Source organism: Rhyacophila brunnea, unplaced genomic scaffold (genome assembly GCF_057557595.1).
Source record: "Rhyacophila brunnea isolate RB1 unplaced genomic scaffold, BYU_Rbru_1.0 scaffold_2, whole genome shotgun sequence".
In the NCBI taxonomy this organism is placed as follows: Eukaryota; Metazoa; Arthropoda; class Insecta; order Trichoptera; family Rhyacophilidae; genus Rhyacophila; species Rhyacophila brunnea.
Genome location: NW_028232859.1, coordinates 6573251 through 6591540, shown reverse-complemented (window position 1 = coordinate 6591540; position 18290 = coordinate 6573251). Strand labels below are relative to the sequence as shown.

General features: G+C 34.3%; 1 protein-coding gene across 2 annotated transcripts in view; it reads right to left on the bottom strand.

Moving 5' to 3' along the window:
- crb (cell polarity complex component crumbs) overlaps positions 1-18290 on the bottom strand; it is a 99950-nt gene that overhangs the window by 24840 nt on the left and 56820 nt on the right. The window contains exons 7-22 of one of the 2 annotated variants that reach the window (XM_085947107.1): positions 17931-18050; positions 16193-16318; positions 15903-16048; positions 15168-15399; positions 14374-14511; positions 13533-13663; positions 11110-11263; positions 9058-9236; positions 6605-6776; positions 5697-5801; positions 5475-5597; positions 5157-5305; positions 4188-4383; positions 3438-3633; positions 2834-3016; positions 1303-1525 (exon numbers count right to left, since the gene is read on the bottom strand). In XM_085947107.1, coding sequence (XP_085803233.1) covers positions 1303-1525; positions 2834-3016; positions 3438-3633; positions 4188-4383; positions 5157-5305; positions 5475-5597; positions 5697-5801; positions 6605-6776; positions 9058-9236; positions 11110-11263; positions 13533-13663; positions 14374-14511; positions 15168-15399; positions 15903-16048; positions 16193-16318; positions 17931-18050 — 2573 coding nt within the window. The remainder of the gene's footprint in view (positions 1-1302; positions 1526-2833; positions 3017-3437; positions 3634-4187; positions 4384-5156; positions 5306-5474; positions 5598-5696; positions 5802-6604; positions 6777-9057; positions 9237-11109; positions 11264-13532; positions 13664-14373; positions 14512-15167; positions 15400-15902; positions 16049-16192; positions 16319-17930; positions 18051-18290) is intronic. The other variant, XM_085947108.1, reaches the window with a different exon arrangement.

The following is an 18290-nucleotide window of genomic DNA, read 5'->3' as shown; positions in this document are numbered from 1 at the left end:
TTAGCTGGCATCGTAGATGAATACGTTACCGATATTTTTCGCTAGTTGGTTTTTAATTTGTTTTTTTATAGACATTTTTCGGCACTGTGTTTTATAAGGTCCTACCTACATACCACTTATCATTATCACTTATCGCATGTTCGGCAGTGGCAGCATTAGGTTATTTAGAATATTTTTCAGTATGATTTTATAAAGATAAAAAGTTTTTTAGTCAAGCATGCCACTGTTCAAAGAAAATATTAATTGGTCTTCATATTAGTGTTACTTAAGTGGTTGCTTTGAAATTTGATACTTTTCATAACATGGTGAACACCAAATCTCATAAAATCAATTAGGGACCAGATAAATTTCATTATCTCAGGCCATAAAAAAACCATAAAATAAATTTCATAACATAATAATATTTGAGAGCATTTTACAAGGGCCTTCATTCACAAAACCACTTGAATGTTTTCAATGTCTTAAGTACTGTGAAAAATTTTATAATTTACGACTTGTTATAACATAACTTATTTATAACAAATACAGTTCAAGTTTAAGGGCAGTGCCCCTGGCTCTGACCGTGATATTATATTTAACTGCCATATTGACATGTTTATCTATTTAAAAAATATTATGAATATAGTCATGACTTGTTTTCATCTACCTTGACCTAATTTTTACGTTTTCGTGGAATTGGCACATGGGGTCAATTCTATATTATATACTAGGCAGCGAAACTGTTTATGGTAAGATTTTAAAGTTGTAAATAATATAAACATAAATTCTAGTTATTTATTTTGCGTTAAGTGCTCTCCTACTATAAAATTTTGGTTTTTGCACATTGACCCTTTTAGAGAAATGCGTCATACTCCTGAAACCAGATGTTTAAATCTATTCTGAGTCAGTTTTTGGAGTCGACTTTGTGAAAATAAATATATATTATTTGGAAAGTAGCAGTATACTTTACTTGTTTCTATACATATGCGAATCGTCAGTCTTTTCAATGAATGCAATTAAAATAAAGCATCACTCTTGATTGGCAAAATGATAATTTAATTGCATGCTTGCATATAGCGGTAAGCACGTCTTACAACTCGCTACACAAAGAAATTGCAGATATTTTAACAGATAGAAAATAAAATAAACATCTGTTGACATTAGAATACAAACAGTATCAATTGACCGCCATTAATAATTTCATTGACTAGTCAGAGCCAGCAGAAAAGTGTGATCACCCCTATTCTAAGATCCGTTTGGGGCATTCGTCTTATTACAGCAAATAGTGTGACCAAAAAGTAACATAAATAAGATAGGGTGTACCTTTTCGCAAGTGCTTCCATGGTATCCTGCGATACAGGTGCAATTGAATCGATGCTCGGTTTCACTTTGCAGCCAAGGTTTGCAAGCGCCTCCATTTAGGCAGCGATTTGTGGTGCATCCACTCAATGCCACCGAACAGTTCTTGCCTCCGTAACCGTTCTCACATTCGCAGAAGTAGCTGGCTCGTCTGTCATGGCATATGCCTTTTAAGCACGGTTTGTATCTGTTAGTTGAAAAAAAAAAATCAATACATTGCGAACAGATCACTATAAATTTGACAATTTTTTCTTGTAATATCGTTGCCACGGGACGGTCCATAAAACCCATATGTCGTGACTTTTTTGGATATTGTTTGAGTCCTTCCTTCCAATTGTCAAATTTTATTACAAAATCATTTACCCTGTCTAAATTATGTCACATTTTCCTATTCATAACCCTCTAAAGCAGTGCTCCGCAACCGGTGTGCCGCGAGACGATATTAGGTGTGCCGCGGTGCATTCTTCCGAAAAAACGGAAATAAGTTTGTATCAAATCTGTATGTATTATTTGTAATAGCTCCGATAAATTAGACCGATTCTAAAATAAACTCAAACGTTGGCAAAAGGAGTTGATGTTGGGAGATCTCTACAAATAACGTATTGAAGGACCTACCAGACTATGATTAAAAACAAGCAATTAATTTTGTATCTGGCTCAAAAACATTAACTCTGCTGCAAAAGAAATTTGATCATTACTTTCATACAATCAATATGGAGTAATACGACTGGATTCGACATTTTTTTGCAACTGATGGCGAAAATTCTATAGAAGCGCTTTACCTACAAATTCAAGAGGAATTTGTTGAATTGTGGAATGCCGGGACACTAAAACTGAACTGAACACCGATGTTCCATTGGACATCAGAAAAGATTTTCTGGATTTCGATTAATAAAGAATATCCTCAAATTTACGACAAGACTATTGCAGTTCAACTCCCATTTTCTACGGCATATCTATGTAAGCAAAGTTTTTCAACTCAAGTTGTAATTAAAAATGATAAACGGTTATGCTTGAAGGATATTGATAAGAACTTCGGGTTGCTCTTACAAATATCACGCCAAATATAAAAATTTTATGTTCGTTGAAATAAGCTTAGGTATCACATTAATTATTTATTATTGTATAATAATTATGTTATATTGATTAAATAAGTAAATATATATTATATTGATGATACACATACATGGAAATATGTAAATTAAGTTTTTCCTCCTATGTGATGTATATTTAATTACTATCAAATAAAAAAAACATAAATTGATGTAATTTTGGTGTATACAATTTTTAACTTGGTGTGCCGTGGAATTCTGGGAAGCCTTTGGTGTGCCGTGGGTAGGAAAAGATTACGGAACACTGCTCTAAAGAATATTTAAGATATAGTGTTGCGCTCTCACTGATGTGTCACCAGGTTCGCGGTTTGTGATGTAACATTTTCTACAACATCGTAAAACGAAGGGTACAGAAAGGTGAGGAGATGAAGATAAAGCTGTACCTAGCACATTCATCGATATCCCTCTGGCAGTGATCCCCTTCGAAGCCGTCTTCACATTCGCAGTCGTACCGTCCAACGCGATCCACGCAAGTTCCCCACGGGCTGCACGGGGATGATTCACATTCGTTTATATTCACAGAACAATATGGACCCGTAATTCCGTTGATGCATACGCACTCAAAACTGCAATGACAAAGATTTATCACTTAATACAATATTTCACTTCCTTACCTTTCACAGTTGTATTATTTCAGCGTTCAGGCTAAGATATATTTGATTGTCAATTGAGATGGCATCAAAGATGTTGAACAAAATTGCCTACCACTCCCGCCACTGTGGCGTTCTGTTACAGCAAAACACAGAGCACCAGGGACGCCATGTGCAATTTTGCCATACAAGATAAGATCGATAAGTGAGTAGGTACCTGAAGATGCCGAAAGGCAAAGTCCAGGTTGCAAAAAATTACTCAAATGGAATAGTATCTACAAAACGGTTGAATATTAATTAACTAATTGAGTATTTGGGCAACTCTGCAAGAAGGTTTACATAAGAATTAATAATGGCAAACATTAGTGGCCTAACGATTTAACCGATTGTCACTTACCCACTGGCGTTAGCATAACTAAACTCTTGATAGAAATGCAAAGGTAGCAGCATATTACGTCCCTCGATATAGATCGGGTTGGATGGATCAAACGAGATATTTTGATAAAGCGACATGTTGCTTCTCTCTAAACATAAGCCGTGGTACTGACATGGGCTGGATTCACACTCCTGGATATCTACCTCACAATTTTTTCCTGAAAAAATGTAAAATCATCGAACAAATTGTATTACAATACTGTAAATAGTTACATGCAGGGGTTGTACTCTCTAGTAGTAGGCGCAGTGGCGCCAAAGACATAAATTCAAAAATTTCAAAAGATATTAACAATATATAATATTATTATATTGTTCTCGCTAACGTGAAATACTAGAGTAGATGAACGTTGCGAACCGCATACGCCATGTTAGCATTTCTAAACACATGCAACTTTTTCGATGAAGCAGTTTTTCATTTCCATCGGTATTTTTAAATTTTGTATAAATCATACATATTATGTATAAATATAATAGGGCGCCAATATTGATACTGCAAGTACGGCACCCAGATAGTTACTACCCTAGGTCTATGTAATTGACATCTGATCGAATGATTGTTCTGATTCCATTTTATTTAGTTACTCTATCCAAGCAAATAAATATTGATGAAAAAAATTTAAGATAATCCACGAGTTTTCTAATACCATGACACTAAATAACTTGTTCAATATACAATTATTTAATAAATAGAAGGTTTAAACTTAATACTAACCAGTATATCCAGGGTAACATTGGCAACCATAGTCTTTAACGCCATCAACGCAGAGAGAACCGTGCAAACATGGGTCGGGGATACAGTCATCAATGTTATTTTCGCATCGGGAGCCCGTGTGGCCGGTGTCAGTACAGTTGCAGGTGAAACTGTTCAAGCCGTCCTCGCATGCTCCACCGTTAAGGCAAGGAGATGACTGGAAATGACAATATAATTATTAATTCTAATGTTTGGAGAAATCAAAAACCTTAATCAAATCATTGTGTTGATCAACACTAAATATCTAAAATGACGATATAATAAATTTTGAAACGGATTAAACCACCACAACAGCTCATAATATATGTCCACAAATTTGAGATGACACTAAAATGTTCCAGATGAATTTTGTTACAATGCAAACAGCAACTTAACACTGTCTTGTCAAATAAAAATATTCAGCTATTACCGTATTATTTTGTCAGAGCGGTGATTCGCGTACGCAATGACACTGGCATAATGTTATTTAGTCACTTTAACATTTGAAAAAGTTGTTGAACTTGAATTATGTATACACTATCATGTTTATAGTATAATATCACATGTTTTTAAAGATATCTGACAGCTTAGCGTATAAGACGACAACTATAACTTGTGGCAATAATGTCATGATGCGACCATTAATTTTCCAAATCGTTGGATTTCAAGTTACAATAAAATTACTGACATCTATATAGTTAGTGTGGTCTCCGAGGCCACTGTTAAGAAGTGTATTTTTGAGAGTTCGTACCTCGATATAGTAAACTGTTGGAACGTGTCTACCGTTTTAAAATATTTTTATTGGTTTTGGAGTTAAGTGTTATGTTGGAATAGACCTGCAGCGTATGTCAACAAAGTGCAGACGACTCTGGGAAGAGTAATGGTGCCTTAATATGGAAAACAATGCAAGAATTGTTGTTGTTGAATACAAACTATAAATATTTTACTGACCCCACAATCATCAATGTTGACTTCGCACGTTGGTCCCGTGAGTCCTTCCATGCAGACACAGGTAAAAGTAGCCATGCCATCAATACATGTAGAACCTTTCATGCAAGGATTTGACTCACACTCATTTATATCAATCGAACAATCTTTTCCTGTTAAAAATAATTTAAAAATCAGTGGATGGGTTTATTTACATTCCAGCTATGTATAACAGAAACACATTGTGACTATTAATACAAAAAAGGAGGCATTTGAAATATTACATTTGATTAATGATCTATATCTAACTTATTTACATTAATAGATTAATTGTGTTTTCACCTGTAAATCCTGGTGTACAGATGCATTCATAATTATTAATCTTGTTAATGCATGTCCCGTTATTATGGCAGGGACGCGATAAGCATTCATCAAAGTCAACGTCACAATGTTCTCCGGTGAAACCTAGAATATAATATAATAATGTCAAAAAGAGTTATAACTATACCGTGCAGTATATCGACATTAATTTGAATCAATAAGACCTAAATTTAACGTTCTCACCTGGCTTGCAGTAGCACTGGTATGATCCAGGTTTGTTAATGCATATTCCTTGATTGCAAATACCGGGCATTTTACATTCATCAATGTCCATTTCACAGTTCCGTCCTAGAAATAAGAAAAACCAGTGATCCATTTAAACATTCAATCGAGTCGAATATCATAAATTTGAATGTGAGTAATTAATATTACTCACTAGGAATGCGAGGAAATATGTTTGTCTTTTTATTTTCCAAAGCATTGCTACAATCAAAAGCCACTGCACGCCACTGATTCATATATGTAATTTATATTATAAGATGTTTGCAATGAAACATGGTCTTTTTATGTATAACACAAGTTTACTTTTATAGTTTTTCTTAAATGAAGAAAAAAGTAAGAATTATTTAGTTTTACATATTATAATTTTACATTTTTCAAAAAATTAAGCTGAAATCGGATTATTTTCTGCACAGTTCCAATTATAAAAACATTTTTTTAAAGTTAGTGACAGATGAACAAAATAAACGAAAACCGCGCTGTAGTCATTTGTATTATACATTGAAAAATAGTTATTAATGAAATGTGCATACCATATAAGTATTGTGGTGGTTCCTTAAAATAATAGGGAACGCTTTGTAAAGCATGAATAATTGATGTAATACTTCTTTTACATACACAAGACATTTTCGTTAGTAGGGGTAAAAGAAAGATAGTGGAATTAGGTAGGTATCAACTTTATATGGGAAATTTATAATTTACATGAGGCATGTTCCTAAATTATATCTGGCAGCATTAAGATTCTAGTAATTAAAAATAATTCAGATATTTTTTCAGACATACTTGGGTGGGTTTTCCACCTAATAATACCAAATATGTATCTTGCTTCTTACAAGCTATATGTGATAATTCAACAGAAAATAATATATTACCAGTATATCCTCGATTGCAGGTACATGTGTAATCACCGCGCTCGCCCCCTTCCCTGCATGTTCCATTGGTGCACGGTGATGACAAGCAAAACTCTGTGGCCTGAGTACAATTTTCACCCGAAAGACCATCTGGGCAACGACAAGTGTGAGAGTTTACTCCATCATAGCATACCTGAAACAAAAACCAAATCACAGATATTGAAACCTTCCTTCAAACATATTCTATTCCTGCATGGGAGGTATAATATAGACACCACAAAGCACCTTTTTACTTTTTTCCAATTTTAGATTTCAATAATCATTATGCTGGAGTTCAGTTTGAATGAAGCCAAGTTGAAACTTCTGATGCATGTGTGAATATTATGAACGTCTTGAATTTGTATTTTGTACAGTAAGTAAATAAATTTAAATTTAGCTGAATAAGGAACAACATTGCATCTCGGTAGCAGCCTTTACAGATATTATGTTCTCTTATATTAGTGGTACACAACCCTCTGTGCGATTTATTGTGACCCACAGACCAATAGGGTGTTCATCCAAAATTTTCGAATGCGATTTTACGCCAGATATATAATACGCCCGTATAATTGCGTTCATCCAAATTTAGTACATAAGCATCTCGCCGAACCCGAACACCTAATGCCCCTCTACCATAAGTTTAGCGAACCGATTGCTAAATTCGGCAGAGTCCATTTTTGACAGATCGCAACTGACAGCCCGCGTTTGTTGATAATTGTCATAGGTACTTGTTTTCTTCCGTATTTCATTATGATTCAGTGTATTATTTTGATTATTGTCTAATAGTACTATCTATTTTACAATTGATTCTATAATTGGTGCTTCATTTTATTCAATCATGAATGCTTTATTTATAGGTAGTAAACTTTGCTTTCGTAGATAAAGCTAATCTACAATGCCGCAAATTTCGTAAAAGCGGCGACGCTTTCAAATTTAAGAGTCTCGTTAGTAAATACACATCAGACGCAGATTCATGAAATCAAATAAATACAAGTAATATAATATTTTGAACAACTCAATTCACATGATTATGCTGGAATCGATTTATGCATAATAATTATATGGTAGGTAGGTATACTATCACGATAACCATTTACTTTCATTTGTTTATATTGTAATGATTATTTATTCAATAACGTTTATTCGGCATTCGGATTATCCGGCCATAATGTAGTATTAATCGAAAAATAAAAGAAATAATATGAAAGTAAATGTAATAGCAAGTTCAAAATATATGGACCACTAGGGATATCTAGCGGCAAAATGTGAGAAATTGTCATTTATTTGACAGTTAAGTGCCAATAGACATCAAAAACTGACCATAGAGAAAAAATATTTTTCTGTTTTAATATAAGGAATACTTGTTTCAAATAGACGCGCATGTACAAACACCGTTATTTGAATGGAGCATAATGGAACACGGCGGTGCCCGTATATACAAATCCGAAGATAAGTGGGTGAACACTCGACAAGTTTTATTACGGCAATAAACGGTTTCGGTGTAAGGTGAGACCGTCATAAACCATTCGGTTCGGCTTATTTCCATGGAAACCCTACAAATATAGTGTAATTTTTTTTAGAATACCTTAATAATTACATAAGTACTAGGTTTCCAGTGAAATAGTGTAAATTGTTTTCATCTGTAAATTAAAACTTTTAATGTCAATTGTACTGTAACAGATAATATCATTGATAATAATCGTCTGTAATATAAGGTTATATTCCCATGGTATGTCGCAGTACACAGGGCATAATGATGAATTATTTGGGTCAAATTGTGAGTTTAAAAATGATTTTTTTTTTACAAAAAAGTTTTACAAATAAATATTTATTACTTACTTATTTAATATTAAAAAATAATGACGACATAGTTATGCGTATTTTTCATTTATCATAATATTTTTACCAAGATTGTTTACCAATCAATGTGCAAGTGGAAACGACGAAATTCATGCATAAATGACAGATCGCATTTTTAAAAAATAGCAGGCAGATACTCTTCAATAATAAGAGTTATGTCTAATTTAAATCGCATAGGTCGGTCCTTAGATTTTATGCGTCACACATAATATTATCGCATTGACCTCCTCAGATAAAAATCTTTCTTTGGAAAGTCTTATCTCCCATGATTTGTAGCCCAATACATCTGAAGATATTGGGACATACTAGAACAGTGATGAGAAATCCGCAATATTTTTCTGCGGTCCAGCACAAATGATAAAAAATTTTAACGTCCGCATGAAAAATGAGCGAACTCCATCGTGTAATTGTTAAAACATGTGTTATTCAGGCTATGGGCACACTGTTTCTGATTTCGATTGATGACAACGAATCGCCGGGTGTATGTATATTTTCAGTGTATTCTGGGGAATCCTTTACCAGTTTTGCCAACCAAACAATGGGAAAATTGATATTATAATGAGATGTAAAATTACCTGAAATTCTGGGCAGGTGACGTGGAAGCAGTCATCAATGTTGTGTTCGCAGAGCACCCCCTCAAAACCCAACTGACAAGTGCATGAAAAGTCAGTACCGTTTATTCCCGGAATGCACACTCCTTTATTTTTACACGGTCTGTTAGTGCAGGGGTCCATTGCTGTTTGGCACATCTTACCTGTAAATAAGTAAGTAAAATCGTAGCAAGATCTTAAAAGAGAACAAGATTTCCTAATCAAACTCAGTTATTGCAAATTATTTTTTTTTTACCATGCTTGATCCTAAGAAGATCAAATGGGTCTCCCACAAAGAGGAGGTTGTTCTAAAAGATTTTTGTTTTTACGAGAAATGGATGTTAGCCACTTACTAGGTCCAAATACACATTGAAAATTTATTTTACCGGGATTCGAAGCCAGGATCCATGACATTATAGGCTGACACACTAACGCTCGGCCATCATGGCTACTATGACCATTTTTCAAATTCATTGGACTAAAATGATTCAGATGGAATAGTACCAAATTTAAATCAATTAGAATTCAAATTCCATATATACTCAGACAATACTATTAATTAAAGGTAAAAGTTTAATATTGAGATATTTATGATTATTTTTCATGTTTAAATTGGCTCCACTAAACCAAGAGCAGATATAGACCCAGAATTATAAATTGAAGCGTGACCATGGCACTAGTCACTCAAAACCGCCACACCTCAAGTTATAGTCGTTGGTCTCTAGAGATGTTACACATGTTATTGAAATCAATTTTGTATTTGAAAATACAAAATTTCTTACAAACTCGTTTTTGCTATAAATTCGTCATTATGGTATTATTTTTAGCAAAGAGCTTTGAGTTATAATATGAAGGTGCCTTATGAAATTTTAGTGCACACAATATGATGGCATTTTAGTCCCATAAAAATGAATATTTTCTAACTCAGTGCATTTGAAATATGGCAGGATTGTTTTAGCCAGCGGATTATATGATTTTTTTAGGTATTCTAAATAATATTTTTAATGGTGTATTTACCTGCCTATCTAAGTGAACTAATTGACACAGGCAGTTATAAGCTACATTAATTATTGTATTATGATACGAATGCTTTAGTTCTGATATAAGTCAAATATGCTTTGTATTCGAAATGGTCAATATAGTAATTAATAATCATGGCCCCCACATCCTGAAGTGGGCCCCCAGGCTAGGATCTTTGGCGGCCCCCCCGACCCATCGCTATTGATAAAGGCAGTGCGACGCTCTACAGTAGCGTTTTCCAAATCGTGTAGGTACGCGGTAAAATTAATGTGTACCCATATTTAGTGTTTTTTTTTGTATATTTTAATATATCCATTTGAATTAAGGAGTTGTACTGTACAAACACACAATTTTAAATAATAATATTATTGGAAGGAAAATAGCGCCGCGGGCGACTTTTTTTACTATTAATGCAAATTTGTGATGTGTGTTTATCTCACTTATCTGGTCGACTCGCCTCGCCGGGCCCCCAGGCTAGAGTCCTGTCAGCCCCCCCCCTTGTGGGGGCCATGTTAATAATACGTAACATGCATTTGTAATAAGTGAAAATTTCATGCCTAGTTCAGACCAAGAATATTTCTAGGAGAACAATGTTTTCTATCCGCGATGTAATACAAAAAAACATGGGTATTTGAAGTATATGCATTGTTCATTTGTTCACGCATAGGTGTATCTTGGTCTGGACTAGGCATTAGGATGTATCTTCGCAATAGCTGCGCATTTAATAATTTATACAATTAATGATTTGATTTAAAACTGTGTTGAAATGCCTGTTGCTTTTAACAGTTTACGATAAATAAATACACAATTCGAAACATTAGTCCACGAGTCCTCTTTCTTTTTAGCTACACTTTCATATATTTCTACAAAGCAACTTATAATTTACTCTTAATGGTACATGTTAAAAACAAAATTAAATTATTACAAATTTGTTAGTATGTAACACCAATTAATTTAAAACCAAGCTGTGATAAAAGGCCGGTAAATAATTTTCAGTCTGTGTGGGATAGTACATACCGGTGAATCCAGGAGAGCAGTGACAGTGGAAATTGTTGATCAGCTGGGTACATTCTCCGCCATTTTGGCACGGCTCTGAAGCACACTTAATGACGTCATTTTCACAATTCACCCCCGACCATCCGGGCTCACAATCGCAGTAATATCCTTCCGGCTATTATAGCACATCCATGGTAATTCAAATGCCATAATCGTTATTTAAAAATGTACAAACCGCAGACAAGTGGTGGGAAATATTATTACATTCCATTTTTGAATTTTGGTCCATTTTCAAATATGTTGTATTGTAGCACGGTGTTCATTATTTTGTTTCAGGTATTAGCACATTTTACAATTTATAACATAGTGCAGGAAAAATCAAACCCAGTGATTTTTTTTGTTGTATTAAATAATGTTGGATTAGTGCATTTTCAAAAGTTACAAAAAATTGCATTGCATAGCATTTTTGATTGAACGGTGCATGAAAAAGAAATCAAAATCACACTTTAGAATAATTATTTCATACTTATATGGTAAAATATTGTCATACAGGTTTCTGATTTTTTTTTGCTTCAGAAATTACCAGATACAGTAGACTCTCAGTAATCCGCCGCTCGATTATCCCACAACTACTATAATTCGCTGTTATTTTTACTAGTTGAAAGCATAAAATCAAGCTCTATAATTCGCCGGTATTCAATTGTCAAATTCAGTAGTCCGCCGCGTACAAGTAAACAATGCAGATGAGACGGGTTTATTTTGGAAACTTCTCCTTTGTAAAAAGTACGTTCATCACGAAGAAAGTAATGTACCAGGGAGGAGAGTGCCCAAGGAGCACATCACAATAATTATGCCGTGCTCCAATGCAACAGGGACAAACAAACCGAAACTTTTGGTCATAGGGAAAGCCACGAATCCTGAGCCATTCAAGAATATCTTGTCTCTGTTTAATATTTTAGTTAATAAACTTAATTTATAAATATGTATAATTTAGTATATAGGTACTTGATTTTGATTACAAATAAAACCGTTATTTGCTAGTACAAATTTCTCAAAAAAACTATTTTTACGAAATACTTACCTGTTTTAATTTTGAGCATATTTTGTATGTATGCACTATAATCTGCCGCTTTCACTAATTGGACACTTGTCCGGTTTGTGGGGTGGCGGATTACTGAAAGAGTACTGTAGATAGAAATACTAATTTTGTACATGGTAGGCGTAGGAGTACACGGTCCACTCTGGGATTTATGAGGAAATAACCACCGAGAAGAATTCACGCATGGAAATTTACCCGCATTGATAATATTGACTTCAGGGATATTTTTCTGTTAAACGCTACATGGTCATACAACTGTTTGCTTCCAATGTACAGAATTATAAATACCTACACATGTAAAATCAAAGTGTGACTTACAAATTGGTTTGATTCTTAAAATCTCCATAATAGTTTTAAGTTGACCATGCACATACAATACATTCACAACAAATACACAGTAATAATATGTGCACCTACATAACCGGCCATTTTATTATTTGAAGAATAAATTAGATTTGGTGAAATGAAATGTTTAAAATTTTGATAAATAATAGGAACGATAGAAGTAGGTATACATATTATTATTAGAATATTTTTCGATAATAAAGCAGATAAACACACCACTGATCTCGAAAACCCCATTCTGCTTCTAAAGAAAATAGAGTATCGATAATGTTCCCAAGGTGAACAAAGACTGTCCTCAATCTCTTTTATTTAATTATTTTTTCCAAGTCATCATAACTATGTGTAGCCAATATACAAAGATTCATGAACCCGCAGTCAGTTGGTAGTGACTGTAAACAATAATTTGTTATTGGCCCGGATTATTGTATCATGAATCATACCCCCTTGAGTCCGGGCGGATAAAGGTCTCTCTTTTATATTAATACCACTTATAGAGAAGTAGGATGGGGTTTTCGGGTACAATGAAACAAACACACACAACACAAAAAAAACAATCACATTCAAACAGAAGTTCATGACTGAGCGCCAACTAATTATTGCAAAAACTAAACTAAAAATTTGTAGAATTACATTTCTGTTTTAATGACAGATTTTAACATTATATATAATATATAGCTTTTTCCTTAATAAAAGTTGTTGGCATGTTCACTCCAAAGCGGAGCAAATTGGCCTACAATGTGGGTACGAGGAATGGTTATTTATTAGTCATTCGCCCAATCCATTGAGTCGTTGCACTGGACCAAGCGCGCATTGGAAACAACATAAATGCATTTTTTAAGCCTCTGGATAGGATCCGTCACTCATTAAATTTATACAGTTTAATTATTTAAAAATAATAATAATTTCATTTACTATGTCATCATTCGAACAGATCCATTTTATACAAGGTCATACAATCACCGTTCATTCGGAATTTCGTTGTCACGTAATGAGAACTCACGTAGTCATCGCAGGTAATAGCGTGTAGACAAGGTCGATCAGCGCATAGAGTGACGCCCCCACTGCGCGGGGAAAGCCCGCCTATGTCTTCAGAAAGTGCCATCGACATTGTAGGCTGCTCGCAGTACATACCTAGCACCAAACGCTTATAGTTTTACAAAAAGAATTCCTTACTTCATATACTGAGAAGGGAAATCTTTCTTGTAAGTTAAATAGACGATCTATTTTATTTGTTCTTTCCTTGTTCTATATATTTAAACGAACTCGGAACACAACCCATGGTTATTCTTTTTTCATAACACTAGAAGCACGACATCAAAAAATATAATAAGGAATTTCTATAAAAAATAAATTGAAACAGCATGCTTAATAAAAGCTGAAAAATAGAACAGGTTCAAGTATCACTTTAACAAGTTAATGTAAAACAAAAATTTATAATGCAGAAGCACATCAATGTTACCAACACTAAATCAACAACATTCAACTGCAAACCTAAAAAACATAAGTCGATTGATTTCATTTAAAACATAATCCACGACATTGTTTTTAATAAAATCAAAGACTGAAGCATTCTACAGGCAGAGTCAAAATCAACTGGGAGGTGAAATTTTCCATTTAAATTTATTATTGTTACTAATCGTTTCAATGTCATTAATAAAAGAATAAAATTGACTGTGACGGTGCCATTGCAACTGAAAGTTGTGCAAACAAATATAAACTTTTAAAATCAGACATGTTTTACACACAAAGCAACACTTCACCATCTAAGAATAAACAGAATGGTTTGGATTCAAATCCACAAACAGGCAGACACATAGTATATGCAATGATGCGTGACTTACCAGTGAAGCCGGGGGGGCAGCTGCAATTGATTACATCGAGGACATTGTCATACGAACACGTTCCTCCGTTGACACAAGGGTTTGTTTCGCACTCCGATTCCAAAATCAGCGTGCAGTTTGGTGATGGACCAGGTGACCCTAAATAAAATTATAATTTAGTTTGCTTGCTTATTAATATAATTATAATACAAGAGCCACAGTAATTAACCCTGTGGTGGGAAAATACCTGTAATCCATTTTAATTAATTTAAACTATTGAAAATTCCAAGTGATACTTTACAATTGCCATATTCAAAATTATACATCACAAAGGGAGTAATGGCAGACTTGAAGAAAATATGGAAAGGTAGTGCCATGTCAAAATGGACCAAAGTCACTAGTCATTTGATATTTGAACCATAAACCAATAAGTAAGATGCAAGATTGATGATTTTGACATATTGTGGTCATTTGCTAAGTATTTCATGAATGGCAAACGGGTTGTATATCTCCGTTTCGGAATAAATAAAAGTGAAGAACAGGCTCTTTGAAAAATGTCTCTGGAGAATTCTGCAATTCTTTGGACACATAATCAGAAGGGAAAATAGTAATTAAAGGCTCATCGTCAGCTAAAACATTAGGGGTTGACCCGGAAAGGGGTGGTCGTCTAGTTGATGATCCGATCAAGTGAAGGATGCTATGGGTCTCTCAATACCATTAATTATGCGAACGGTGGAAGTAATAACGACATTTAAGAGGAGGCCCGATCACTTCAAAGTCAAAAAAGCCAATACGATGTAGAAATGAAAAAGTACCTTGGTAACCGGGATCGCAGACACAGATAGGTGGTGAAGATCTTTCATCGCAGGAGGCATGCGGTGGACACGGCGCACATCTTGGAGCTCGACGTGGTAAATTATTACCATTAACAGGAGACGAACATCTAGGTCCTGTGGTACCTCGCGGGCAGATGCATCGATACGAACCGACGAGATCCTCGCACGTGCCTCCATTCTGACACGGATTTGACAGACATTCGTTCTGATTCTAAAATGAAAAATGAAATATAATAATAAAAGGATCATGTACAGATTTTCCCTTATAAAGAAAAAAAAAAGAATTATTTCATTATTTTATCCTTGCATATGGCTAGCATATGAACCTTTCCATGGTACACTGTACTGCTCACAGATTCATGCAGTGGTACACAAGAGGAACAGAGGTCACAGGATCGATTAAAAAAATTAAGATCTATGGAAGAAGCACGTGGCAATACAATGCAAAGAATTCAGAGGAATGGAATGAGTTCGAAGAGATCTTCAGCAGTGTATTGATGAAGGCACCAAATTACGAGACTGTATGAGTTGGAAAACTTCATTTCATTGCGCGTATCTAAGGTTCAGAGTGATGTGTGAAGGTAGAAGATGAAGAATTTGGGGTATCATTGCGGGCTAATATTAATTTCTAAGATGAGAGAAGACAATGTATCATAATGACATATATATGTTTTTCCTACAAATTGTTGATAGAAGTGGGATTGTCTTGCTTACCAATTGACAGTTGTTTCCGGTATACCCTGGCTGGCATTGACATACGTATCCTCCATAGGTATCGAAGCAGAATCCTCGGTTGAGACACGGTCCTGGTTGTAGCTCACATTCATTGATGTTTAACTCACAACGGGCACCCGCATAACCTATAATTTAATTTGATAACATCTTCAAACAAATTTGAAATGTAAAAAAGAAATTAAATAAGAAAACCATGTTAAGGAAAGACCACATAAGACGGCAGTGCATTATTTAGACAGTAAGTCATTGACAGTGCTAATAAAACTTACCTGTGTTGGTACATATGCAGGTATAGTTGTTGGTGCCATCTTGGCATATACCGCCATTTTGACATGCAGGCTGTGGTGCTTTCAAGCAATCATCAACATTTGTCTCGCAGTTTGATCCCATAAAACCTATTCAAAAAATGTCAAATAAGTAAAAGGTAAACTACCATTTTCGCTTCTAAGCGGAGTATCTGAGCCTTCGAACAGTGAAGTTATATTAACAAACCATTTTTACGAGAAACCATTTGCCCCACCCATTGTATATCAGTGGCGAAGGGTGGAGGTAGGCTGTTAAGATCCGCCATAAATAGTGCACATTAAACTTTTTCAGACATACATATTTGTTTTCATTGAAATAAGACTACAATTTACAGATAATGTTGGTTAGATTTTAAAATTCAATTAAACCCCGAGAAACCAAGCCATAATAGATAATAGCCAAAAAATACATGTATATCTATAAAATATCTTAAATTATGCAATTAAATCATACATAACTTTGAGTATTTTATAGATACAATAATATTTTTTATTTATTATAGTTTGGTTTACGCAGGGCTTAATGAATTAAAAAAATGACCCAACAATATGTGTAACATGTAGTTTTAATCCAACGAAAACAAATAACTAAGATTGAAAAATTGTGCACAATTATGTCGTATTGCCCAAATTAGACCAAATCTATTATGGTTTCGTTTAGGCAGGGCTTGATTGATTTTTAAAAATTAACTGACACCATCTGTAAATTGTAGTCTTAATTCAATAAAAACAAATACATATGACTAACATAGCTTAGTGTGCACCATTTATAGCGAATCTTAACAGCCTACCTCCACCCTTCGCCACTGTTGTATATAGGTATAGAATCAAACAGTGATTGAAAATATAAAATGCGAATTTTGCCAGATATGGTATTCAAAATCTAAATATCTTCAGAGGCAGACATTCTGCCACTATAACACTATCGGTGATAATAGCAAATAGACTCACTATGTATAACTATTACATAATTGGCGACCATTGTAGTTTATTACGTAAATCACTGACTTCTCACCTGGGGGCTTCGGGGTATGATTCCCGGTGGGGTCAGAATACATGTATGTATTTTCTCAAAACCTGGGTGTTCATGTAATACCTACACTACTGTCATTAGTAGTATTAAAAATAATATATTGTCTCTATTCTGGCAGAACACACTAACTGGAGAATACTAGTTTTGAGTAATTTGACTTTGAAGTTGTTAAAAAATTTGAAATAATGGTCTATCATGTGAGTTTATTAAGTAATCGTAGAGAGAGTAAAGACTGTTTATTTATTAAGAAGGTTTCCAGACGGTAATGTTTGAAATAAGGAACATTTTGGTACTAACTCAATATGTCATTTTTTCGAATTAGTGTCTACTGCCAGAACAGTGACGATATATATATATATTTGTATATATATTATACACTATGTGTCGTTTAATAATTCCTACATATTGTGGTGTAATACGAAGTTAAAAACACGTTGTAAAAAATACACTCATTACACCTTACCAAATCTGCTACGAGATGGAGCTGAATAAATATAGTTCTCCACAGTATGAAGGCTCATTACTCATCGTATAGAGGAACAGACAGGTAAACTATGCTCTACTGTCGGTGCCTATACCACATAACAGACCGTATAGATTTTAGGTTAATACAATAAATTCTGGGTAATAAATGTAGTTAAAAATAAAATATAACTATTAGTAACTCACCTGTCATGCATGTACAGAGATAATTGTCAGTATTGGGCGGAACGCGACAGGTTCCATTATTTTGGCACGGGTTGTGTATGCATAATGGATGTATGCTCACTTCGAAATCACAGCGTAAACCTATGGAAAGAATTGTATTGTTACATTTAATATAGTTAGGTAAAAAGATAAAATGTTTCAGACAGATGTGTTTCATCCAAAGAGGTTGAACACAAGACGAGTCATTATTTTATGAAACGCTTTTATTGTGGTAGAATTGGTAGCCAGAGCAATATGATATTTTGTAAGTTGGCAGAATGGAATTTGATACATGGCAGTTTGTTTACAGCCACCATCGTCGTTTTCATTTTTCAATATTAA